This window comes from Nelumbo nucifera, chromosome 4 (assembly GCF_055504915.1).
Source record: "Nelumbo nucifera cultivar China Antique chromosome 4, China Antique-T2T, whole genome shotgun sequence".
In the NCBI taxonomy this organism is placed as follows: Eukaryota; Viridiplantae; Streptophyta; class Magnoliopsida; order Proteales; family Nelumbonaceae; genus Nelumbo; species Nelumbo nucifera.
Window position 1 is genome coordinate 89,315,849 of NC_142652.1, and position 14,584 is coordinate 89,330,432.

The 14,584-nt window shown below is 39.1% G+C and overlaps 1 protein-coding gene across 6 annotated transcripts; it reads left to right on the plus strand.

Annotated features, from left to right (window-relative positions):
* Positions 1 to 2,321: 2,321 nt before the first annotated feature.
* On the plus strand, positions 2,322 to 5,993 carry LOC104612228 (uncharacterized). 6 transcript variants are annotated; one of them, XM_010279608.3, is made up of 5 exons: positions 2,322 to 2,676; positions 3,212 to 3,547; positions 3,637 to 3,735; positions 3,825 to 3,882; positions 5,594 to 5,733. In XM_010279608.3, the coding sequence occupies exons 1-5, from the start codon at positions 2,560 to 2,562 to the stop codon at positions 5,596 to 5,598; spliced, it is 615 nt and encodes a 204-aa protein (XP_010277910.1). In that variant the 5' UTR covers positions 2,322 to 2,559; the 3' UTR covers positions 5,599 to 5,733. The 6 variants fall into 6 exon arrangements, with proteins under 6 accessions (XP_010277910.1, XP_010277901.1, XP_010277881.1 ...); XM_010279579.3 differs by having other exon boundaries at positions 2,323 to 2,676; positions 3,825 to 3,896; positions 5,594 to 5,993; XM_010279583.3 differs by having other exon boundaries at positions 2,323 to 2,676; positions 3,640 to 3,735; positions 3,825 to 3,896; positions 5,594 to 5,944.
* The last annotated feature ends 8,591 nt before the right edge of the window (positions 5,994 to 14,584 follow it).

Sequence of the window (14,584 nt, forward strand, 5' to 3'; positions counted from 1 at the left end):
TACAAAAAAAATATGAATGTGACAAACGGAATACATATACAATGTTACCTTTGTCAGAGAATAAGACGATGACGTACTCCTTACCATTTGGGGATCTGAACTCAACTAGAAGGAGAAAGAGTGGTATTTTCAGGCGAAGACAATACAAGAAAACGTTTATAAGATGTGAAACGGGGATGAATGTGACGACCAGAAGCCCTACTTTCAATGGGGATGAAGGTTTCAGTGAACGGAGTTCTGATCGTTGTAGGGGTGGAAATGAAGGTTTCACTCTCGTTGCATTGCTTTTGTTTCTTAGTGGCGTCACACTTATTTGGTGAGACTTTGCGTCCCAGAGTTTGAAAAATTACTTCTTGTCATATTCCATTCTTTTGCCTAAAACAAACATGAAAAAATAGGAATCTTGAGTGAATATTTCTATTTTCTCATTCATCATATGAACCAAACAAAATATAAAGAGCAAAATTGCATTTCATTCTTGTAGTTTTGTTCAACATCTGGAAAATCTTGTAATCTGATTGTTGACTTTGTGGTTTAAGTAGCTGAAAGAGGTCAAGGTACCAGTTCCGTTTCAAGTCCAGATCTGCTCTCAAAGAGCACTCTATGAGGAGCAAATCTCAATTTTTCAGTTTCACCACCAAATCACTATTTTCCCAAAAACCATCTAATTGGTCAATGACCCATTAATTCGAGCAATTGATCAGAACAATTAGGGGTACAAGTTGGGCGGGTTGGGCCAGGTGTATGGTAAACCCAAAAATTTGGGCCACCGCTATGAATAATAGCTTTAGGCAAATTTTTTATTTTAATTTTGAAAAATTTTTAAAATGTAATCATTGATTGATCCGTTTGTAGGGATGCAAATGATTCGGATCATATTCAAATCAGGGTATATCTGAATTTGATCCGACATTGTTCATGTCGGATCCAATCCAATCTGAAGATCCGATTGGATATGATAGGTCTCAATTTGAATTCGAATCCTATTTGTAAGTTGGTTCTTCTCTGGTTCAATCTGATTTATTTTCTTTAAGAATTAATAAATTATTAAAAGAAAAATAAAATATATCAATTTAAATAAAGGAAAAACAAAAAATACAAGTATTTTTTTAATTATTTTCATCATATATATACATGTTTTTATAAAAAATAATATAACAAATTTATAAAATATAATATAAATAATATATTTATAAATAAATAAATAACATATATATGTATTATATATTTATATTTATAAATATATAATATATATCGGATCGAATAGGAGTGGTCTAAATCTGATCCGATTTCTAATAGGATCATATTATCTGATCCGAATTTGACCAAATAGGATAGGATCTCAGATCAAATCTAATTGGATCATGATTCGATTCATTTGCACCCCTATCCGTTCGAACCAGATGGTCGACTGAAACTGATTCTGAATCGGTTTTTAAAAACATTGGGTTATTGTTTTTTTCTATAAGGTTTAATAAGATCTTGAGAGAATGATAGTTCAGCCCGGGGTCAGAATTTGTAGGCTCAAAGTACATTTGGGGTAAAATCTTTTACCCCAACTTTGATAGCCTGTAGGTGAAGCTTGGATTCCAGTCTAACAATCAGAATTTGGAGAGCATCGATGTTGAGTATTCTGATTAGGGGTGATCATGGGCGGATTGGGCCTAATTTTGGGCCAATATCTTTCATATATAAAACATTACATATCTATAATATTTTATATTAAATGACATAATATGCATATAAACTTATTTTATACATTATTTAATATAAATTATATATATCATATTTATATATAAAAAATATAATTTAATGTAAAATAACATAGGGAGAAGTACCAATCAGCCCAGATCAGAATTTACTAGGCCCAAAGTACAAGGGGAATGCATCCTGACCGTGAATTGATGCCAAATTCACGGGCAGGATGTGGTTTATAGGGGGGGAGAGGGTTAGTTGTAAGTAGGGGGGGGCTGGAATTCAGAATTCCGCATCGTGTGTTTCCGTACTTTTCTCAATAACATATATATATATATATATATATATATATATATATATATATATATATATATATATATATATTATACACTAAATGTATAAGTTTAAATATATGCAGGCTGAGTCTGACTTGAAGTATTAAGCCCAAGCCCGACCCTAAAATTTGTGAGCCTGATATGGGCCCGGGCCCGACCCGGACCGGGCCTGAAGACAAACCCAGGCCAAAGCCCGGAATTTTCGGGCCGGACGGGCTGAAATGATCATCCCTAATTCTGATAGGTACAGATACGATTTGACTCCATTAAATTGTTATCCAATGGCCCTTTTTTAGAAACCCCATTTGCATGGCAAGTGGAATAGTTTTCCACTCGTCGAGACCGATGAGAAACAAGGAGTGCGTATTATAAAGAGATTGAGAGAGAGAGAGAGAGAGAGAGACGCTTCTTACTTCCTTTCCTTTAGTTTAGTCGAGAGTCTCGAAACTGAGAGTCTGAGAATCAGGGAGTGCTTGTGATACAGAGAATCTCAAAGAAAGGGAGAGAGAGAGAGAGAGCGAGAAGAAAGATGGGTGGGAAAGGGCTGAAAGGTAGAGGAACAGCTGTGAAGAACATTGAAGGGCCCCGAGTAGTAGAAGGGGCAGTGATAGGAGACCTCTTACAAAATGATCAGGTGTTCTTTGCAGTTAATACTTTTCTCACAACCCTTCACTAACTTTGCTTTACCCACCATAAATATGCTTATTTTGGTTTTCTGTACGGTTTGATGTTTATTTTTTGGCTTTTGTTGGGGAGGATGGGGGGGTTTGCATGCTCATCTCTTTTCCTATACTGTAGTCATATCTCATGAATATATTAGTTTGATATATGTCTTTAGTTACTTCATGTGAACCTGGGGTTGCCAGTACCTAGGTGCTTATGCATTTTTGTAGATAATCTGCTCGTCACAAAGGGTGTTTCTGGTTAAGCATCAAGATAAGACATGATAACCATTTAGAGGAACCTTTTCAGATTATTAAAACTCTATTTTGGTTTTCGATATTTTACTTGTTAAAATCACCAGAGATTTTTAAGAGTTATTACTGTTATGGGATTGTATAGATTGAAGATTTTGTTACTTGTTAAAATCACCAGACATTTTACTTGTTAGTGATGCATAATTTGGGACACACTTCTTTCTTTTATGGATTCAGTAACCATATAAATCTTGTTATTTTTAGCCTGAACCTGAATGCTCAAATCCTTCCCTGGAAGGAGCCAAAACAGACATCCAATTTACCAAGATGGCAAATAGTTCGAGGAAGGAAATGTTGAATTACAGAAGGGCTAATCCAAGGCGATCTCAACGTATTCAGAACACAATCTTGTCTACTCAAACTCAGGATATTGAGCCTGTGGTTGAAAACATAGATGCCAGTGAAAGTGATGAAGAAGGTCATGAGTGTGAAAAGAATACAGAGGCCATCCTAGGTGCGAAAAGCCTTGGGGACAAAGTTGATTATGTTATTAAACTTTTGGAATCACATGATAAGATGTATCAAGCATTGATGTCCAAGGTAGTTAATGGTTATTCCTATTAACATTATTTCTTGAATTTTTACTACAAAGCAATGGTAATAAAATCCTATTTTTCTCTATCTCTAAGAAGGGAGCCGATTGGTTTAAAACCACTTTTTTGGCTGAAGTCAGATCAGAGGTGAAAAAGAGCAAGTACAAGGAAATGTACATAGACTCTCAAAAGAAGGTTATTTTTCTTCTATTGTCTTGCTTTGCATCTTGTGTTTATTTATGCAAATGCACCATTTGTCTTCTCAATGTGTTTAATATTTTCAGATTGAGATCTTAAGAGAGGAAAATTATCAGCTTGGTAAGAAGTTAGAGAATGCTCTTGGTAAGCTTGAAGCGGTATGTCTTGTTTGTGCCATTTTTCCCGGTCAATATGTTCCTCAGTTCACTTATGAGGAAGCTAATTTTATGATATCATATTTGTAATAAAGCTGATTTCTGCCATACATCTGTGGTCACATTCTTGTTAATGAACCATGCTACAAATATACCAGCCCAAATTAGAAATGTTTCATTAGATGCCTATTAAATAAAACTGAAGTATGAAAGATAGGATATCCCTTTGTTGGATGGTTAGGGTCATCTCATCCATCAATTTTCTGGTCTAGAATATGTTTTTGATGACATCTACTATTCAAAAGGTCCCAGTGGCCCCATATGCACGATAGGTTATGTAGCTATTACAAATACAAGAGTGCTATCCCTTTGTGTTCTAAGAAAATTCCGTATCTTCTAATGGCAAGTATAGATTTTGTGCAATCTACATATATACATGGACTTTAGTTTGGCTGTGAACTAAAACTACCAGTGTGGTGTAGATTGTAGATGTTTCCATAAATCGATATGGCTTTGGCTTGTCACCAGTGTTTTAAAAGGTGTGGGAGGTGTACGCCTGGAGGGGCGCTCCCAAAATGCCTTGAAGCGTATGTGCAAGAGGCATACACCTCTTGTGCTTTTTTCATGAGGCGTGCTAGAGGCGTATGCCTCATGCGCCTCATGCACATCTTATATAAAAAGATGAAAAAAAAAAAGAAAAAAGGAAAAAAAAGGAAAGGAAAAGAAAGGAAAAGAAAGGGAAGGGAAAGAAAAAGAAAGAGAAGAAAAAGAAAAGAGAAAAGAAAAGGAAAGGGGAGGGAAGAAAAGATAAGGGGAAAGAAAGTGGTTTGCCCCCTGCCCCTTCGGCTGGGGGGCTAGCTCGCTCGCCTCCGCTTCGACAAGACCCCCCCTTTCAACTAATTTTATGCATCTTTATTCTTCTTAATATAAAAGTTTTTTATTAAAAATAAAGAAAAAATGAGATCCCCCCTTACTCTTCATCCTCCTCCTAACGCCCCTCCTCTTAAGGCTTACACCTCACGCCTCTAGGTAGTGGAACGCCTCGCGTCATGCCTTCGCGTTTTAAAACATTGCTTGTCACTTGTATGATAAATTCGCGCTTGAGGGTTAGGACCATTTGATTGATTTGTTTTCATTGCTAGGTGTCTTAGACGGTGCCCACAAATTGGGTGGTCCTTATGGCCCCATATAAAGAAGAGGTCTAAAATGCTGGACTGTACTAGTGTTCATCCCTTTTATTGTCCTATGAGATATTAAGAATGCAACTTTGGATTTTGTAGAACTTTCTTTCATACATGGATTTTTTGTCTCATTTTATCTTTATAAAATCAATTTCATCAGTTTTGGTCTTTCTATGAATAGTATTAAATTCTTTGGTTAATGTCAGATGAATCATTCATCTGCAATGAAGGTTAAGGTCATCTAATTGAGATGTTTTAGCCCTACAAGATGTCTTAGATATGATTGGTTGATTAGATGGCCCTAGTGTTCCCATGAGAACACTATTAAAAATACTAATGGCTCTTAATCGTATATATTTATTTATAATACAGCGTAGCATATTTGTGTTTCTACCCTTGTGCAAGGTGGGGATTGTCTACTTTGAATGACTGACGACTGTCCCTGACATTCAAGCCAGTCTGTAAACCTTGAACTCTTCTCTCTATGTTTCTAATTCCTACTTGATTGATTTCTTGCAGTATGAGAAAGGGCATATTTTTTGTTCTGAAGCAATCGACAAATTAAGAGATGCGATGTTGATTTCCAGTCTTGCAAAAACAACAGAAACAGTGTTAGTACGTTCACCCTCTAAATCTGATAGAAGTCAAGTAGCTAAAAGAAAGAAGATTGTGAATGTTGATCGAAAGGACTGAATTTCCACTGATTCCATCCAGGTCATTTGGTTTATCCCTTTGGACAAGCACTTAGTTACATTGACAAAGATGTTTCTGTTTGTAGTAGTCAGCTTGACCTGCTTTGGTAGTCTTGCAGGGATTTTATCATCTAGTAACATCTTTAATGCCAATTTACCTTTAACCAATTTCACTGAATCTAGTCTCTGTGCCAATATTTAACGAGGTGAAGTGCTACTTGGGGACATGATTTTGATTCCATACTACTAGGCCATTGGCACTCAGAAATCCTTAAATCCTAGAGAATCTTGCTGTTGTGTATCAATCATGTCATTCTTGCATTGTGATTTTGCAAAACTTCAATCCTTGAGGCTATGTTTGGTTTGAAGGGAAAGGTAAGGAAATCCATACAAGATTTGTAAAGGTTTCCTTACCTTTCCCTACTTTTTCCTTCAAACCAAACATAGCCTAAGAAAATACCTGCATACGCTGAATGTTGTTTTTGAAGGGGGTAGAGTTTGTACCTTGGAGCACAGATATGCTGCGTGCAAAGCACTGCACACCCACAATGGACAGGAAACTACAGCCAACATCCCCTGTATTTGTATGTCCTCATTCATGGGGAGATGTTCCTGATGTGTGGCTGTAGTGCACTGTTCATAGTGTGCACACAGCATTTCTGTGCAACTGATCTGGACTCTGTACTTTGTACCTCATCTTTATTCCAGTTCAATCTTTCTGAAATCCAAAAGATGGTAAAGAGTGGACATTAGGAAGTAGGAAAACTAGTCACTGGATTTGCTCAATTTGGAAATGATGATAAAATCAGATGACTCGGGTGTCCACCAACAAGAATGATTCTAAGTTCACTGATTTTTGAGGTTTGAATCGTTAAAACCTGTTCTCCAATTAATTAATTTATTGTATCATTTTGAATTCTCACCAACTTCAAATTGTAAATATCCCCATCCAGAGGAACAACTTTTTGACATTTTTGAAACTCAGAATTTGATTCTGAAATTGGTTCCACTTTGAATGTGGATTCCACTCTCTTATTGACCTCATGCTGATATGATGTGTGGGTTTTCATGGGTTTAAAACTAAATTCTCCCGTATCGAATTCAAACTCAATGGTTGAATGGAACAGAAATATTTTCCCTTTGAGCCATGGTGAGGTCCAGATCCTTGGGAATTACACCACAAAATCAGTGTACTCGATGAACAATCCCTAAATTCATCCGTTGGATGACCAGGTAAGTTGGTTCTGTTGTCCTGAAGCAAGTATTTCTTTCAAGAGTTGAACCACATGTCCCGGAAAGGGTATTAACTATTGAGTCTGGATCTGCTCTTCCTCACATCATGTCCGAGCTACAAATATCTTCCATATCTATCTATATTAAAATTGGACGGTTCATGTCAGCATGCCTCTTTTTTCAGAGAAACTATTAATCTATTTTTTTTCGTATTTTTCTTATTTTCTTTTGTTTTAAAATTATAAAGCAGTAATCATTGCTTATCTTGATTAGATTAATAAAATTGCACACTATTGGAAAAAGACCTTTGTATTTTCCAATGCCTCTTATTTTAATGCATATTATTATTACATTTAAGAGAGAGAGAGAGTAGTAATAATATAAATCAGGGTTTTTAAAACTGAACCGGATGACAAACTGGTCAGAGGTTCGGTTCTTGGGTCGAACGGTTCAATCGTTTGAATCGAATGAACGATCCGTTCTGACAAAAGAATAAAAATAAAAAATGGCCAAAATCGTAATTGATAGATAGATAGATATAGATTCAAGCCATGTGTTGCTCCCCTCCCCCATTCAAATTTTGCTTTCAAAATCCCCTATTATATTTTTACAAAGTTTTGAATTTTTTAAGTCCACGTAATTGAACATGTATGTTTTAGAGTTTCCTGCCTCCAATAAACAAGTTCAAATTCACATTTTTTGCTATTTATAGCTTAAATTATATTTAAATAAACATTTGTAAAATACGGTTAATTATTAATATTGTAATTATTAAAAATATTATTAATAAAAATTACATGATTTTTAATAAATAATGTTAATTAATTAAAATATTGTAATTACTAAAAGTACTATATTAATTAAAAATATTGTTAATTAATGAATTCAGTATTTTAAATTTTTAATAAATACTTTTAATTAATTAATAATACTATAATTATTAAAAATACTGTATTTATTAAAAGTACAGTTAACTGTAATTGTTAATACTATTTTTTAATAAATTATAACTTAAATTATGTTAATTAATAAATACATTATTTAATATAATTTTTGAATAAACATCGATAATTATTTAAAAATACTATAATTATTAAAAATATTGTAATTATTGTTAATACTGTAAATTTTAAAATATAGTAATTATTATTACTACTCCCACCCTCTCTCTCTCTCTCTCTCTTAAATGTCTTTTTGAAATGTAATAATAACGTGCATTAAAATAAGAGCTTTGAAAAACCTAAACATCTCTCTCTCTCTCTAATAGTGTGCAGTTTTGTTAATCTAATCAAGATAAGCAATGGCTACTTTTTTATATTTTTAAAACAAAAGAAAATAGAAAATGCAAAAAATTAAGAAAATAGATAAATAACTTCTCTGGAGAGACATACTAACATGGACCATCCAATTTTATTTATATACATGTATATTGTGCTCCCCTCCCCCTTCAAATTTTGCTTCAAAATCTCCTTTTATATTTTTACAAAATTTTTAATTTTTCAAGTCCACATGATTGAACATGTATGTTTAAGAGTTTCCTACCTCCAACAAACAAGTTCAAATTCAAATCAATCACGACCCTAGGTATATCGATATTCTAAGTCAAATAACTCTTTGTGTTCTAACTCTTTCCCTTTGTGTTCTCTCTCTATTTCTTTTTTAAATCATTTTGGACATTCTTGACTCACATAAATTGGAAATTCATTAATGTTGACATAGACTCACAGCAACTTCATTGTTGACACCCATAAACTTACCTTCATTAGCACAGGGGCAAAGCACCATTTTCTGACGTCAAAAACCAACCAAAAAAACACAAACGTTAAAATCTAGGAAATTTGTTCTATGCAATGTCGATATTTTTAAGAGGTAAGAATAGAACTGTTCTAAAATGTGCTTTGGTTTTTGGTTAAATGGCTGCTGGTGTCATCTGAATGGTTTGGTTTTCAAAACCGGACTGGATCGGACAGTCGGATTGGAAAAACTGGGACCTGGTCATCTGAATGGTTTCGTTTTACCGCAAAACTGCTTTTGGCCAAAAATCATTGATTTGGACAGTGAATCGTTGATTTGGGCGATTGAACCGTTGAATTGTTTGATCTGGGAATAGTTTTTGGCCGTTTTTTGTGTTTTTTTTTTTTATCAGAGTGGGCCGTCCATTCGGACTAGACAGGAAGTGGACCCAGAATGGTTTTCTGTCCGATCCGGTTTTAAAAACCTTGAAATAGGTTGTTTTGGTTTTTTTACGATAAAAAACCAACCAAAAAAACAAAAAACGTTTAAAATCTCAGAAACAAAGGAGCACCTGCACGTTTAAACCAAAGACGTTTTTTTACAATCAACCCATATGTTTAAAACCAAATGGATTGGTTGTGGTATAAATAATTGCTTTTGGCATCAAATGAGTCGTTTTGGTTTTTCTTTTCCTGCATTCAAAAACTAACCAAGATCTATTCCTGTCTCTCGCTACTGTGGTCTCCCAGTTGAGCGACCACTGTAGCACAAAATGGGTTAAGATGATGATTGTCTTGGATCGGATTCTGTGTGTTCTGACCAAGATCCGTTTCCGCATCAACATAATTTTTCACATTTTTTACATTATCATTACTGTAATAATAATAATTATGCTAATAATTATGAGTATTTTTGAAATAGCTATATTCCAATAATAATTATGAGTATTATTTAATAATGTTTGGAATATTAATAAATTCTCAACAATTTATTTCTGAAAATTAGTGTCATTTATTTTTATTTAATATCTAATTTCTTAATGTAATGTATTGTTCATTTCTTATTTTTAATCATTAATTGCTGAAAATTATCCAAAATTAGTGTAACTTATTGTTATTTAATATTTAATTTTTATTGTAATTTACTGTTATTTTCTTATTTTTAATCATTAGTTGTTATAATCAGATGAAGGGTTTTTTGGCAGCACTCTATTGTTCTGGCTACTTCTTGGTAGTTGATGACTCAGAGGTCGAGCTGGAGTATTTTTCCTGGATGAAGGCTTGGATGCCGAGCTGACTATATTGAATTAAGAGGCTGCTCAGGTGCTGAGTTGGGTAGCTCTTCGAAGAGACCTGCAAGGGAACAATGTCAGAGGACCCGGGGTGGCTAACCTGGCGAGGTCGCTCCGATGCTTAAATTAGTACTCTTGTAGTAGATTGCGAGCTAAAAATCAGAAATTATGAGAACTGGAATGTACTTAATCGCGTGTACCTTTTCGTGTCATTGAGGTTGGTGCCCTTATATAGGCTTTGTTCGGCGTAGGCTTCACGCACCGCATCTGAGATTTTCGAGAGGTTGCCTAACTGGTCTGAGATCCCCAGAGGTAACTACCATGCACGTTGACCATCCTCTAGAACATTCGGTACATGGGCCAACTTCCGAGAAACTTGGGAGTGTCGGGATATGCATACCGAATTTGTCAGTGAGCACAACTCGCAGGTTGCCTCCTGGACCTCAGTCAGGTTGGCAAGCCCTCAAAGGAGGTCACTCCTCGCATCAAAGTCACATCGGCTAGTGACGATGTGCTACAGGTCAGCCCTATACGAGGTGCTCCTAGCTGGCCTAAGTTGTAGTTGAGGTCGCCAAGTTGGCGATGAAGGCAGGTCGCCAGGTCGGGGCGAAGAGAAACCGCAATCTGGGACACCAAGTCATTATTTAAGTGGTGTCTATGTGTCATCAGCTGTTCCAAGATGTCATGTGTCACGATGTCATTGGAGGGCCAAATCCGCCCTGTCATAATCCAATATTTATTTTTTATTATAATTTACTTTTATTTTTTGATATTTAATCATTAATTATTAAAAAGTATAATAAATTAGCGTAAATGTCATGAAACTCCTACTTAGGGTTGACCATTTGTAACTTACCCCAAAATTATGGATCTTTCCTCTTCTAGTCCACTTAGCTATTACCATCCTCTTCCTCTTTGATGATTCTCCTTGCTCCCCCGCTCCTGAATCCAGTGTGCCTGATTTCTGCTTGTTTTTTCCTTGTATCTTTGTGATCTGCAGCGATCCCTCCAACGTTCTCTATCTTTTTTCCAAAGAGCTCACCTCCTCTGAGTCTTCATCCGAACTGAGGTCGCTCCTTATCCTTTGTAGCTGCTTACGGTGACGCATTACGCTTGAAGATGGGATGATCTCTCCGATTTATGATTTATGTTCTGCTCTTAGCCAACCCACAGTATATGCGCAGAGTTTTGTGAGGTTCTCATAAGTAAATCTGATGCCCTACAGGGCTGCCCTAGTTTGATTTCCTCATTCTCCGCTAACACTTGCAAACACCCTGCAATATTTATCTGAAATAAACCGCCGTGGAATGTTGAGGAATTGAAACCCAGACATTCTGATGCCAAATCTTAACCTTTTTTCCTGCTTTGGCATCTCTCCATTGCTCCACCAACATCCAGCTCGAACGGGAACGGATGAACCACGGAACTCCATTTTAACTTTCTGAAGGTCAGCTTCATTCTCAAAAATAAATTCACTTCCTTCTGCACCGGGCTCTGACATTTATTTCGAAGAACTGCCCCGACAGTGTAGCGAAAGAAAGAACTGCGCCAGCTCCTTTCCTCATAAGTCATTAATCTGTTTCTCCATATATTGCATATGCGTAGTACTACCACTGTTTGCCTCATTTAAGACCCCTTCGTCCAGTTAGCAAATTAAATAACTACATGCAATGGCTGTGAACGAGGCTGTACAAACAATGATAATTGATGAATCAATTTTTTTTGCTAAATATCTAGTCATTTGGTTTGCTTCCAAGTGGTCGATGATTTAGAGGCCGAGGTGACCATAGTGTCGAGCTGTCTAGTAGGTGATGAGTTGACCAGAGTGCCGAGCTGGCTGGTGGCGAGCTGGATTGATTGTTGAGTTTTGAGGTTCTTTAGAGACCTGCGAGGAACCAATGTTAGAGGACCCGGGGTGGCTAACCCGACGAGGTCGCTCCGATGCTTAAGTCAGTACTCTCATAGTAGACTGCGAACTAAAAATACATAGTATGAGAGCTAGAATATGCTTACTTGCCCCCTATGCCATTGGGGTTGGTGCTTTTATATAGGCATTGTTTGGTGTGGGCTTCATGCACCATATCCGAGATTTCCGAAAAGTCGTCTAAGTGGTCTGAGATTCCCTGAGGTAACTTCATGCACGTTGACCACCCTCCGGATAGTTCAACACGTGGGCCAAGTTCCAAGGATCGTGGGAGTGTTTGGATATGCATGCCGAATTTGTCGCCAAGCACGTCTCGCATGTCACCAGGTCGGCGCCTGGGCCAGGCCGCCAGGTCACGCCAGGGCCTGGCCGCCAGTTCGTGCTTGGGCCAGGCCGCCAGGGCCAAGCCGCCAGGTCGTGCTAGTGCCAGGCTGCTAATTCGCGCCAGGGCCAGGTCGCGCCAGTGCTAGGCTGCCAATTCGCGCCAGGGCCAGGCTGCCAGGTCGGCGCCGCTAGGTGGGACACCATCAACTTGGCGAAGGCAAGTTGTTGCCAAAGTGGTTCCGAGTGTCACCTAGTTGTTCCGAGGTGCCATGTGTCACAATATCATTGAAGGGCCAAATCCGCCCTCATCATTTGCCCCCCACTCCCGAGCCAAAAGTAACTCGGCGAAGGGAGTAGATTGCTCCTTTTGTCCTGAAATGACTAATTCGATGGGCTCATAAGCGTCAATTCAATTCCTTAGGCTTTGGGAGCGACTCGCAGTCCACACTCCTTACCCTTGATTTTGCCCATGCCAAAGAGGCAACTGGGTCTTATGTGGAGCTGAAGTCTTTGCCAGTTCGGCACTTTAGCCCTTAGGCTCTAGGAGCGACTCGTAGTCCACTCTCCTTGATCTTTGATTTTCCCCATGCCGAAGAGGCGACTAGGTCTTATGTGGAGCCGAAGTCTTTGCTAGTTCAGCACTTTAGCCCTTAGGCTTTGGGAGCGACTCGTAGTCCACTCTCCTTGATCTTTGATTTTGTCCATGCCGAAGAGGCGACTGGGTCTTATGTGGTGCCGAAGTCTTTTATCGGTTCGGCGATTCGCGCCTGGGCCAGGCCACCAGGTCGCCGCCTAGGCTAGGCCGCCAAGTCACGCCAGAGCCAGGACGCCAGGTCGCTCTAGGGCTAGGCCACCAGGTCGCGCCTGGGCTAGGCCGCCAGGTCGTGCCTAGGCCAGGCCGCCAGGTCAGCACCTGGGCCAGGCCACCAGGTCACGCCAGGGCCAGGCCGCCAGGTCGCGCCTAGGCCAGGCCGGCAAGTCGGCGCCCGTGCCAAGCCACCAGGTCAGCACCTGGGCCAGGCTGTCAGGTCGCGCCTTAGAGCTATGGTTGCACTGCATCAGCCTCGTTAGTGATGTCAATTACCCACTCCTACAAGAAGCTACTAGGAGCTCGACCTACGGAGGCAGCACTACTGACTTTAGGTCACCAACTCGCACGGGAGCCTTGGAAGGCTCGGTCGGCAGGGGTGTCCATGCAGTCTGTTGGCCGCCTATTCCCGCGGAAGCCACGAAGAACTCATCTTTGTAGAGGGTACCTCGCAAAGAGGACTGATGAGGCTTTGTCCGAGTTGAAATAAAGTTGGTAGAGCTGCTTAGTCTCTTGGCCATCAACTTCCTACATAGTCTTTTAGTTCATAAAAAATGGAAACTAGAAAGTGAGAGCTTTTAGTTTCTAAAAGGTGAAAACTTAGCTTTTTGGAAGAAGAGGACTTAGCCTTTCGGTGGATGAGAACTTAGCTTTTTTGTAGCGCTTCCCACAAATGACACCAATTGATGAATCAATTTTTTGGTTGTGTATCAATTTTTTGTGCTAAGTACCTCGTCATTTGGTCTGCTTCCAAGTGGCCGATGACTCAGAGGCCGAAGTGAACTTTTGCTGGATGAGGACCTGGATGTCGAGCTGGGAGCAAATTAGGTGCCGAGTTAACTGGGCCGAGCTGGGCAGGTTAGGTGACGAGCTGACTGGGCCGAGCTAGGTAGGTTAGGTGACGAGCTGACCAGAGTGCCAAGCTGCCTATTAGTAGCCGAGTTGACCATAGTGTCGAGCTGCCTATTAGTTGCCGAGCTGACCATAGTGTCGAGCTGTCTAGTAGGTGACGAGCTGACCAGAGTGCCGAGCTGGCTGGTGGCGAGCTGGATTGATTGTTGAACTTCGTAGTTCTTTATAGACCTGTAAGAAACCAATGTCAGAGGACCCAGGGTGGCTAACCCGACGAGGTCGCTCCGATGCTTAAGTCAGTACTCTCATAGTAGACTACGAGCTAAAATTCACAAAGTATGAGAGCTAGAATATGCTTACTTGCCCCCCCCCCTATGCCATTGGTGTTGCCTTTATATAGGCATTGTTTGGTGTGGGTTTCACGCACCATATCCGAGATTTCCGAAAAGTCGTCTAAGTGGTCTGATATTTCCTGAGGTAACCGCCATGCACGTTGACCACCCTCCAGATCGTTCAGCACGTGGACCAACTTCCAAGGATCGTGGGAGTGTTTGGATATGCATGCCAAATTTGTCGCCGAGCACGTCTCACAGGTCGCCAGGTCAGTGCATGTGCCAAGCCGCTAGGTCGCGCTTGGGCCAGGCCACCAGGT